Raw genomic sequence first — 13277 nt, forward strand, 5'->3', positions numbered from 1 at the left:
GAATTTGATTTTTGTTTAAATGAATTCAGTATAGGTTTGACTCTGCTGTTATTGAAGCCATTGGTAGTTTTACTATTGGCTTAAGGAGGAGCAGAGGTAAGCAAATATTGAGTACCTTGGAAAATCTCATCCCCGATCAGTTCATATAACATGCTAGTATTAAATAACTCCCAAAGGTTGTTCATACCTTAAATTCCTCCAAGATTTTGTAATTTTTTCCATGATATTCACAAAAGTTTTTCACTTCCTTGCATTCCGGGCAGCATCCATTGTGTTCCACTTTAGTACATTTTGGGTGGATTTTGGGGCATTCTGGTTGATCACAAACAGGTCCATCCTCAGTACAGACACAAGGACAGTTGGAATGCCCTGGGAAAAAACGTTCTCCCAGTTTGTATACAAAACCACTGTCATCCACACAGCCTTTCCCTCGGTAGTCATCAAAGATCAGATTGTCATTACTTGAGGTCTGGTCCCCTTCATCAGCAGGGTAGTCTTCATGATTGATAGCAGCAGGGGTGACCAAGCCAGAGATTAATAACAGAAGTATGCAGGCTTCATGAATATGAAGAGCCATCCCCCTCCTCAACTTCTCCATATGATCCTATTATCAGTTATAAACGGCTGCTTCCATAGGGATACCAAAAAGCAGGGGCTGAAAATAGATATTTTAAATAAAGACAACTTGAATTATTAACAAATACATACTTGGTAAGGCCATGTGCTCAATCTGTATCTGTGGATAAAGCTTACTGCTTCCAATGCGCAGTGATAAGAAACACTGTTTCATTTTAAACAAATATCTTCTTTCAAGTTATTTTTAAGGAGAATAAAGAACAGGAAATCTCTAAATGAAGCTAATAATTGTGTGTGTAAACACACACAAACACACAAACACACACATACCTCCACAGATAACCTCCATTCAGGCTGGTTTACAGTATTAACTGGAAATGTCTGATATACAGGAAGTGGAATTATTTGCCTTAAATCACATGGTGAAAAGTTAGTTCAATGGGATTTGAACAAAGATTTATTATTGTTCCTATCCTTCTGAAGTAACCATGAAAACCAATAAGTACAACAATAATAATCTGAGTTGCAGCCAGGCATATGGTTTGAATAAGAAAGACAATGCTGAATTTTGTTTATTTTTAGAGACAGGTGGCCATAGTTTTAATTATAGTATTCCTGCAGAAAGAGCTAAAGTAGTTGGGCTAGGACCATAAGCATTATTGAGTATTACTTAGAAACTGACATTTTCAGGGAACAGTTTAAAAAAAAATTCTGAATAGGTGTTCATAGATAAATATTTAAAATGTTCCGTGCATACAGTTATTATATTTGTCTCAAAGGCATAGGGCCAGTATTCATTCTAAAATGTCATACAGCTACATGGAATTCTTACACTTTTGGCAATGGAGAATTGTTCTTAAGTATTCAAGATACTGTTTTGAGAAAGAAGGAAAGACTACTGCTATTCACACCAAGAATAATCAGGTAAAAAAAAAAAGGCTCAGGATATATTTTCCTGGCACACGGTAAGCTATATTGTTTACCACATCTTTGTCCCTAAGTATACTTTCTTGGTTCTTTTCTATATACCTTTCAGAATCAGGAAGGAAAAAAGGTCTCTGTCCTGCTATAAGGTAAGTGGGCATGGACTGGAAACTTTTTTATCAGATGAAATATTAGTGCTGTATTTATTAGGAAGGAGGTATGTGGAGGCTGATAAAAACAACAAATAGAACAAACATGTGCCTGCATTTATATATATATATATATATATATATGTGTGTGTGTGTGTGTGTGTGTGTGTGTGTATACACACACATATACACACACACACATGCACACGTGCACACATGCATACAGAAATACAGATTTTGTCTTATTCCCCAAAAAGAAATATTTATTGTATATTGAGATTTTTGGCTGATGTTCAATATTTTGATTAAAGAAACAGTGTCAAAGACAAATGCATTAGGAGAAAGCTCTAATCATACAGGAGAAGCTAAGGGATTCTGTTGACAAGGCATTTTTTTCTAAGGCTGCAACAGAGGGAGACACCGGATATTACACAAGCTTTATCAAAATCAAAAGATATTTTCTTAATTAAAGTTCTGTATAGCTTTTTATCACAAGGGTAATGTACTGTGATACTACCAACAATATCTTTTGTAACAGGGTGTTTAAAAAATGGGTGATGCTCAAAGATAAGTTTGCATTATGGATCTGGGGACTGTTGACTTGCTCACCTACAAGCTACAGGTAGGCATCAATTTTTCAGGCTTAGGTAAGTGAAAATTTAAGAAAAAATGGAACCAATAGAAGAGATTGATATTGAAGGTAATCAAAAATTATCCAATCATTTCCCTAAATCTACCCAACTTTAAAGGAAAGGCACCAAATAAAACCAAGTTCTATAAGAAGTAAAAATAAGTCAGTTATACATTGTTATAGCCTGTGGTCATCTCACATGTCCCTTGGCAACTTCAGAGGCTCAGTTTAATGAACAGAATGGAAACTGAGCAGAATTCAGATCTACACTACAGAAAGATTTCAACAAGTAAACAAACCCTACACAGCTCAGAATTAGTTTACAACTGAACTTTTTATCTTTTCTCATTAAAAGAGATGCTGGATAGTGTCTTACTCTGAGTAAAGGTCCCCCCTCCCCTCCACCCACCCCAGTGAATTATGTATACTTACCAAATCAGGCTCGGGGTGAAAGCTGGAGGGGGTCACAGGCCAACATGGACTAAAAGGTTAGAAATATATCAGTAAAAGCTGTTCATCTTCATTACATTTTCAGTGATGAATCATGAACAATCCTTTTTCCTCCACCTCCCATTTGAAAACACAGGAAAACGGCAGCCCGGCAGCCAAGACATGAGAAATAAGCTTTAAGCCAGTGTTCAGAATTCAAAGCAAGCAGCAACAAGGAGGTCCAGAGGCAAGGCTGCCTTGTAACAATCCAGATCCAAACAGCACGATCATCGTGTCCAAGTTATTCTTTTTTTTTTTTTTGGTTCAGGTCTTTGGATGCAATTTCCCTTCCCCAAACACAACTGATCCTTTCCACTCAGTGCTTGCAACAGCAAGCCAGCTGCTTATTTTGCTACGCTGTCGCTACTAGAAACGGCAAGAGCATGCTGGAGCTTCAAAGCCAGCCCAGGCTGAAATGCAGTCAACACCATCACGATACGCTGCTTCGACAACCTCTCCCAACCCACGGGGGTATTTCTGATCTCAAGCACGGGAGTAACTTTCCCTTGCGTTCAGCACCGCGGACAGCGGCAGCCCGACAGGCGCTGCCTCGGAGCTCATTCTGCCGGCAGCCGGAATTCCTTCAGCACCACGGTCAGCGCCCCAGCCCAGCATCATGCATCACAGGGCGGCACACTCGTCTCCTCACAGTCCGCTCTTGGGCAAAGAAACTAAGAGCCCTCCAGAGCTTCTCTTGGGATCACTTATTTCCTTGGATACCATCCTAAGAGGGAAAGCGATTTCTAACCATACCTAAACATATTTCACATGCATCGGACCACATCCTCCCTCCCTCCCTCCCCCCAGCCCATTTTAATTCTTAAGAGAACCTGCTCCAGATCAGACTGCAGGGCTAAGTTCCAGGAAGTGCCAGTATTTAGATTTAAGCTCTCTGCAGTTACTGAATGATGAGGCAAAAGATTACTGTCATGGCATCTCTCGCAAACTCTTGTTCATTCTTGCCCTGCCGGCATCCAAACCATTTGCTGCATAAAAAATCCCATGTTGCTGCATTATTAAAACTTCACTTCTTGCCACGGGCTGGATTTGATGAAGAGAGAATAAAAAAAAAGTAGCCGAGCTCTTGTGTCTCTTGTTCTGTTACATCAAAAATCAATCTCCTTGCAATTCATCTAGTCTGTCATTAGGCGTCATTGTAAAGCTATTTCTCCTGAAACAACCAAATGAAAAATTCTTGATGTTCAAAAAAACACACTATCAATACAAAGGCAGAGAAATCTGGGATTTTATTTGGATAAAATAGACAATTATAATAATTTTGTGCAATTATGCCTACTGCAAACATTAACTGTGAAGACACTTAACTAAGTTGTCACTGTCATGTCATCAAATCATTTCCATAAGGCTTTGAAACCAAGAGCATGTTAAAACAGGATTCTAGTTCTCAGGTCCAGAGTCGAACAGTGCCATCAGCACCTCCGGAAAGCAGGTGCTCTGCTTTGTGATCAAAAACAACACACTGCACATCATCTTCATGACCCACCAGGCTGGAAAGTTGCCCTGATTTGAGTTCCAGAACCTTAACAGTTCTATCATTGCTTGCAAGGGCTATAACATGACCTGAAATTCAAAACAAAGTTATCAGAGTTTGAGGAGGGCAAATAAGAGAGCAATGTTTGCAGTTTCAGGTCTGATGGTATGCACAGCCACTTAGTGAACCCATATTTTGCATACTACTGTGCCTGAAATAATCTATTGGAAAGTCAGATAGATCAATAATAATGAGATTAGATTCCTGTGTGATTAAGCGAACCTGAGGATCTAGAGGTGCCAGTCACAGGGAAGTCAGCTATTCTATTTTTATTTTGATACAATTATTAAGGGCCATATTCTGATACTACATTAAGCAAAATATTAGTACTTAGATAATTTTACTGAAATCAGTAGGGTGACTCAGGGTATAAGATGCTCTGTTTTGTAAGTATATCATAATCAAGTCTGTCATTAATATGAATTCTCTTATGTATCAATATAAAAAAAAGATGCATCCCATGAGAAATTAGCTGCCTAAATCCCACTGACCTTCAGGGAGAAAAGGTTACATAATTTCCTCAGCCTCTGTAAAATACTTTCCTAATTAAAAAGATAGTGTAGACATAGATTTAGAAGTAATTTTAAGAGTCTAAAGTTTATTTATGAAACAATAAATGTATTATTTATATAAATAATATTATTCATGAAACAATCTGCCTCCATATACTGTCAGTCTGAACTAGCCCAACATGCATTTTTAAATGTATTATATTTCTATTTAAATAAAAACATGGATAACAGCTGGTAAGTAGTACATTTGAATCACCCCTTGTTTTCCCAGCCACCAGATGAAAGAGTCTCTCTGCTTAAAAATTAACTGTAATAATCATGAGTTTCACATATCAAAAAAAAAAAATCAATAAATTCATTTCAAGGCAGATGTGGTGCTCTCAACACAGTGTTTATTGTATTTCAAGTCATGATCTTGGTCAAACACCTTTTGGTATTACAAGCAAGTTCAATAGACCCTCAGAATGATTATGGCCTATTTTTATATATTATTTTTTTTCCTGAAAGCAGGGACATAATCACAAGTAGAAGTTAAATTAATGCTGACATTTACAAAGTAGTTATGGTTTGGAAGCACTGATTTTTTTAAAGGAAAATTAGGGAAAACAGGTTATGTTTTGCCACCTTTACTCACGTAACTTACTCTACAAGTAGCCCATAGGGACTTAAAACCCAACACAAGTATGCCTGGAAGAATATGGACCAAAGGAAAATGTTACAGGGTGATGTGAAAAACCACAGGGTCTTTTATGTGACAGTCTAAGAAAAATACTGTTCCTGCCTTCAAACCACATTATGACAATGGTGATTTTTGTTCTGCTCATATGATAGGATGGCTTTATTTGACAGCATGTGAGGTAAACACAAGCTATTTTCTCCATTTATTAAGGAATCATTTAGGCTGTCTTGAAAACACACTGAGAGCATTTAACCACAGGTTATATTTAGAGTGTCCATGGATATTTGTACAGGAGAGGGAAGTATAGGAGTAAAGCTAACTATGATAAATATGCCCTATTTGCAAACCTTTATAACTACCAGGCTTCTTCATCTAGAACAAAGCCTGACACAGCAAAGATCTGGAGGATGGATTAGGGTGTCCAAAGCAGCAGATGCGAATATTTATTATAAACTCTCTTCTAGCAAGACTTTGCTGACAGAAGCATTACATATGGATTTTACTTGGAGCTAGACTCTACAGGCAAGTGCTGGCATGACTTCCCCAAGAGCCAAATGAATGACATTTTGTTTAGTGTCCTAACTGCAGCAACTGGGTAGGGGGTTATTGTCACTTTCCTCTTTTAAAAAGAGTAACAAATGTACATATTAAAATAATAGAGAGCATGAGAGGGGGAGAGGGAGAGAAAAGGAGATGACTTGGTCAACGGTCTTAACTTTGAGAAAGTAAAATAAATGCAAATTGACATCAGAGACAATGTACTTGAATGTTTAATTAAAACCACCATTGACCTTAAGGGGAGTAGGAACAGGACCTAATGACACATCTGTATAACACTTAGTCACATAATTTAGATGGCTGAAGCAAATTACTCTTTATGTTATTTAGTTGGTACAATGTTAGAAATTAATAGAATGTCAGTGTTAGAAAATGACAGAAAACTACATTAAAATAAGGAGGTATGATAAAAACTAGCTAGCATGTAGAATAGTAAAACCAAGAAGCAGGGAAATCAACGCATCTGATATGGTACTCTCTGGGAAATGTGTGGGGCATGTCTGTAAGTGTTGGCGGAGAACAATTCCGTTCACTTGTATTGAATGCTAGCCAAGTTGTATTGATGCATTACTAGAGTAGCATGAGTATTACTGAGTAATGTATTGATGCATTACTACTGTTGACAATAAAAAGGGCAACTTAATTGCACTATGGCAGAAGTGTGGGTAAATGAATGTGAAAGAGACAGTAGATGGGGAGAAGAGGGCACAAAATGACAACGCATCATTCCTGTTAGCCTTTATGTCTACAGTAATCTATTTGCTCATCATGATTTGTTCACTATACTGTAAATTTACTCTTTCCAAAGGGAATTTTTTTTGTTGTGAAGAGAGAACGCATTGCATTTTCTTGGTATTTCAAAACGTTCTCCAATTAACAACCCAAGCAAATACTATTATTTAATTATAAGCAAAATTTAGTGGGTGCATTTACATATGCACTTAACTGTTCGGAAGACTAATTTGCTGCAGTGTAAAGAATAACAGTCTACACATATGACACTATTAGACCAGAATAAACTAATTTCGCTGCTGTAAGATAGTACTGTTGGGGACAGTACTATCTTATGGCAGCAAAAACAAATGCACCTAAATGCACATGTAAATGCTGACTCATGTACATTGCATCTGGTGAGCCCAGGCAGCAGGGGGCCAGACCCCTGCCTGCTGCCTAGACACAGGTCTCCTCACACTGGGGCACTTTCATGCCCCAGCTAGCCCTTCCATTGCCTGCCACCTCCCAGAGCCCACTGCCGATGCCTCGGGTCCCCTGCCAACCCAGGGCTGCTCCCCTCTGGATCAAACTGCTGTGGTCTTGGGTGCAGTGCCTGCATGTGTGGCCTGGACCGCAGTAGTTTGAGCATCTGCATGTGCCATCAAGGTGCTGTGATAAATTCCAGTGCAAACTGTACTGGAGTTTATCATGTTACCTTAATAACACATGTAGATACACCCAGTTTTTATAAGGACAGTTTTCCAGGTTAACAAAGGCACTTCGTTGTAACATTTAGAGGAGGACAAAAACATGGTACAAAATGTATTTCTACAGATTCCATAAACTAGATCCTCAGCTGGTGTAAGATCTCTATAAGTTCAAAGAAGGCAAAAGTACTACAGTAATTTGTAGCAGTTGGAAGAGGGCTGGTCCATACTAACAAAGCTACATAGTATCAGGATGGAGATCAACATACGCTGCCAGGAAAACCTTACAGCTTTCAAATGATTTGCAAGGCCTCCTTTGGATCCACGCTGCTGCTGACTCATCCACTGCACTAGAAATGCAGTTTGCTAAGGTGTACTGCTGCTCTTGGCTCAGAGCCAAGCCAAGCCTGAAGCCAGGCCTCCTCCTCAATCAGGAGAAATGACTAAGCAGAATTTCCTGAAAAAAGGGGTCCATCTATAGGAGCAGGTTAGCACCCAGGCAGCTAAATTGCTGCTGACCATTGTTTCAATACAGGTACTAATTGTTGTACTCTGCACACTGGGTACCCAATGTGGAATGTTGCCTTCTTAGAGACACGTGAATTGCAATATTCTGCAGCATTTTGAAAAATGGCTTTATAAACTTGGCTCTTTCTGACTCAGCAGATGTGAAATCTCTGTACATTTGGAAGAAACTTGCTGACTTTTGTGGCACAAATAAGATTTTACTGTGCTGAAACCCTGATAGCTTTGCAAAGCCAACACAGGTAAGAGAGACTGAGTTGGGTTATATCCCTTTTCGTGCATCCCCAATGGAACTCTCAAATTCTACACAGTTACATCTGTTATCTTCAATGGAGCTGCATAGGTGTAACAGCTTGGAACTTATTAGGAGTTCTGCTGGTGAAGCACAAACAGGACTGAGAGTAATAAGCACAAACAGGAATGAGAGTAATGGGACTGCACAGGTGTCACTGAAGGCATTAATTTGTACTACTTGATCTTTATTACAGGTGAAGATGTACAAGAAGGAGAAGGTCTAGCTTGAGCCAGCAGGAGATGGGAACTCAAAATTACTCGCATATTAGATAAGGACTCACGGGTCCCTGACAGATGTTAATTTAAAGACACGATGGGATCTGATGCAGGATCCCAACAATCTCACATCATGCATGGCAGGAAGTGCAATTGTGAGATCAAGCATCAGTTCCCACTGTACCATACTGCTAGTATAAAGGGAGCCTGATCCTAGGTCCCCCTGAACTGGTAAGTAGCAAGTTTAGCTCCCTGCACTCCTGTGGCTGGGAGCCCTGATTGAGAGCTGTCTAGGGCTCCTGGCTCCCAGCTCCCAATCAAAGCTCCCAACCATGGGCATGCATCAGCTCTCTGGGGCTCCCAGCCAGGAGAGAACACAAGCCGGGAGTCCTGATTGGGAGCTCCCAGCCTCTAAAGCACACAAGAGTCTTGAAAGACTCCAGTGTGCTCCCTCAGCTGGGAGCACTGGCCACATGTTGAATTAAAGGTATAATAGAAACCAGCCACAAAGTTATTTGTGTGTATTACACATATTCTGTGAAACAACTGTGGCTTTTTCCTCATTTTATCACACCATTTATTGAGTGAATGTGTGTCCAAGTCAATACCTCACACTGACAATTTCATATCCATTGTTCAACGCAAGATCACACAAGGTTCTTTCTGACTTCATCTGTAGTAGTCCCCATTAAGAGATGGAGGATACAGGACTATGAGGAAAGCATCCAATGGCAGAAAGGAGGGAGGAAGTGGCAGGTGTCTCCTAACTGTAGACATCTATATGAGATCATTTGTCATATTGCACAGGTCGCTAAAACACTATTAGTAAAAAAGGTAGTTGGCTCCTCCTTGTCCTTTTTACCATTTTTAACTAGTGTTAAGACTAAAATGATAGTGCACTGTAAAAGCAAATGCATACATGGTTTTTTTTCAGGGATTCAAGCCTACTGGAATAGGATATGTAGGTACCTAATAGGTGAAACAGGATTTGTCTCATAGTGGGCACGTCTATACATGCACTTTTTGCACAGTACGCTAATTTACTGTGCAGTAAAGCCATCTACATGTGCATGGCAATTGGGCCAGTACAGACTAATTTACAGTGCTGTCAGATAGTTCAGTCAAACACAGGTACTATCTGATGGTGGAGTAAATTACTGCACCTAAATACATGTGTAGACAGTGACATTGGGATTAGTTTACTCCAGCTCAAATTGCACAAATACGTTATGCAGCCACATCAATTGCATATGTAGATGCACTCAGTGTGTTGACAAGTATCAATGCATAATCTCATTTTTTCCCTGCATTTGCTTGACTTTCCTCTCAGAAACATGCTGCCCCATTCCACCCAAATGCAAATTAAGGAGAGGAGGATTATAACAGCAGCAGTTAAATTAGCTACCTCCACAGTGGGCATGACTACATGTTCATTAATGCACTTTTGCTTATGTGCATTAAATTTAGTACCTCCATTGTGGGGTACTAGAAAGAAAGCACATTAGCCTATTTAAGTGCGCATTAGTGAAAGTGCACTTCTTGTGATGCTTTAATGCACATTAAAATAGGCTAATGTGCATTAAAATGAATGTCAAGACATGCCCATGATCTCCAAATTACAATGTCCTACAAGAAAAGAGCTGCAATTGAACTCCAATTTTTATTTCATGCACGGTATCTTGTCATATCGCCATTATTAGACTGATCAAGCTCTTCATTTTACGTGTTGATTCACTGCAAATGCAATGTTTAGGACAAAAATATACTTGAAAATGATATACAAACCTGAAAAACATATTTCTTCCCTTGTTTTTTTATCCACATTGGCCTTTTAGGAAGGTCACATGTTATATTAAACATATCCTGTACATGAGATAAGAATTGTACCTTTATAATTGATTAATATTTGAAATGATGTTATAACTATTATTTAATGTGTCAGAGCCTCTTATGGGAAAATCAGCATAGCTTTTTGTACAATGATGGAACTAGGATGATGTACACAAGATGAGATTCAGGCTCTGTAATTTTAGGAATATGCATATGAATATGGAACAAGAAATGTTTTATAGACAGAAAATATAAGGGGATAGATTCTGATTTTTAATACACTGGTGCAAAGGACAAGAAATCCCACTGAATGTTTTGTGTTGAGGTGAAACTAGTATGAGTTCAAAATCAGGGGTATTATATCTAACTAAGTTTGACTTAGAGCTTCATGAAAGCAGGGAACTATATTTACCCCCCTGTCTATAAAAAGCCATATACACCTATGCTAGTATGTAAATAACAATAATAATAGCAACACCACTTATGTAAATACAGTATGAAATCCATCTCCTAATTTGAACTGTTAGATAAATTTAAAATAGTGCTGGTATTTTGAAACACTTTAATTTAATTTGTTACTGCACGACAGATTTCTTCAGAATACAAAACTAGACAAGATTAATTTGCTGGGTTGATAAAACTAAATTACCTAGGGTAGAGAGAACAAGACCTGTACTTGTTAAAGGACAAAAAACTGACAATTTATATTCCACAAGATCCTAATAGAAATTACAGCAATGATCACCAGCTTTTTTGTAAAATTAATCTGGAGTGAGAGCTTGCCAAGGCAAGGTTAGCCAATGCTTTACTGGGTTACACATTCAAGTAGCCATAGACCATGCTATTTTTGCAGTGGGGTAGCATAAAAAGCAAACTGGTTTGCTGACATGTGACTATGGTTTGTGATCAGTCCTGTGGGCCAGAGCCTTTTATTTTTATTGTTAAAGGAACAAGTCATAAACCTAAAGCCTATTTAGCAGCTAATATATTACGTAATTGGAAACTCAGCCTTTCTCAGACAAAACTCCAACAAAGGTAATCTAATCTGCTTTCTACGTCCCCAATAAGCCCTGCTGTTGTTTTAGACTATTATGCTTATGGCTAACCAAAGACAAATGTAAGGTTGGTTGATTGGAATCATAAGGTAATAGTTATGTCGAAGCATCACATTTTTCTTCAGGCAAATTAATTTAGAAATTATGTAATTTATTTAATTATTGAATACTCTGAATATTAGCAGCAGGACTCAAGCTACAGAATGTCTTTACAGTATTTTAGCAGTATAAATTCTAACAAAACAATATTTTGTCATGCCATAAATGCCACAAAGAATCAACAACTGAGACATTAATGCTGATGAAGTAGAATATAATTAGCACTGTTTGTTGTCCTTAATTCATTTGTATAGATCCATTGGAGCAATATTAACTAGTTGGCTTAAAACAAAATATGCAAACAAAACCCCATGTAAAATATTAGGGCCTGTTTTTGCAGCTCTTACATCCATAGTCAGTCAAAATGGAAAGTGAGTGATATCATACTTGATAAACAGAGATGATAAATAGAATATGTGGTATTTTTTGTTCAGATAAATGAGAAGCAACATTTTTTTCAATTTAAAAATATTTGTTTTGCTTAATCTGTAAGCAAAGCATTCTTCAAAGAAACAAAGCCAGTTATATTTTTTATTCAAATTAAGTATCTCTTGCATAAACTTTAACTATTTTGTTTATCATAACTTTATAGGAAGGAAGTCTGAGACTATTTTGTGTAGCAGAGATGAAATAACATATCATAGAAAGAAAGAAAAGCTTTGATCAATACGGAAATGATTTTTATACACATCAGAACCAATTTAAAGCAATTCCCCAGGATCAATATAGATAGACAGAAATGCTTCTCAGCATTTATTACCTGTGGAAGGAATTATTGATTACACCCATTGATTTTCTCCTATGCATTTAGAGAGGCATCTGTTGTTTCTCCAGAAAGAGGCCTCAAAGTGAAAAATATCAAGAAACCATTTATATTTTACGTATTTACATTAATGGTTCAACCAGTGTCATTGCTCAAAACTTTGCAACCCCATTCAGGCAAAGGTGAAATGTAATTTAGCTTATTTTTTATGTATACTTGCTAGTCAATAGAACTGTAACAGAAGCTGTTTTGAAACTTTACTTGCTGGGGGCTACTAGTCCCTTACTATACAGATTGTGCCAAATATGTATTCATTCCCTGCCCCCGCTTAAGAGGCACTCTTTTTGCTAGGAGAATATGATGACTCATATAGACATGCAGTTAAAGCAGTTGCAACTAATTATATCACTCTTACAGCAGAGTCTAAAGGGTCCAAGCAGGTATTAGGCCCTTATTATGGACAGCCCACAGCAAAAAGACTGTCCCTTCACCCAAAGAGTTTTCAGTCTAAGTATAATGCAACAGGTGGATATAGCACTAGCTCACAGAGAACAAAGTAAGAGTGGCATGATTATGAATGTAGTAGATAGTAATCGCACTGCCTACCTATCTGTCATGTGTTTGGTAGGCATCATAGCAGAGAGTGAGTTTGGCTCACCTATTCATATTCTCACATATGAGTGAGTTTGGCTTTGTACAGAATATGGACTTCAGTTATTATATTTCTAAATAGAGACATTTCTTCAACAGATTCAGAAATGTATTTAGAAATGGCTATTTTTTTAAAAAAGGTTATTAAATCTGCAAGGCCAAATTCCTCCCTGGTAAGAATTAGAAGAAATGATCGATGTTGATTTAAGTTAGCTCAGGATCTGACACACACAGTTTAAATGGAGTAGCTTAAACTACACAGAAACTGGAACTTTTGGGAGATTGGCAAAGATGGAAGGGAAGCTATCCAAATGCCCCAGTGCAGGACATGACAGGAAAATATTAGTGTGCTT

General features: G+C 38.0%; 1 protein-coding gene across 1 annotated transcript in view; it reads right to left on the minus strand.

The window, feature by feature from the left end:
* Positions 1 to 598, minus strand: part of VWC2L (von Willebrand factor C domain containing protein 2 like) — an 87892-nt gene extending 87294 nt beyond the window's left edge. The window contains exon 1 of the mRNA XM_006019964.2: positions 188 to 598. Coding sequence (XP_006020026.2) covers positions 188 to 598 — 411 coding nt within the window. The remainder of the gene's footprint in view (positions 1 to 187) is intronic.
* Between the last annotated feature and the right edge of the window lie 12679 nt (positions 599 to 13277).

The sequence above is a fragment of the Alligator sinensis genome, unplaced genomic scaffold, assembly GCF_000455745.1.
Source record: "Alligator sinensis unplaced genomic scaffold, ASM45574v1 scaffold233_2, whole genome shotgun sequence".
NCBI lineage: Eukaryota > Metazoa > Chordata > Crocodylia > Alligatoridae > Alligator > Alligator sinensis.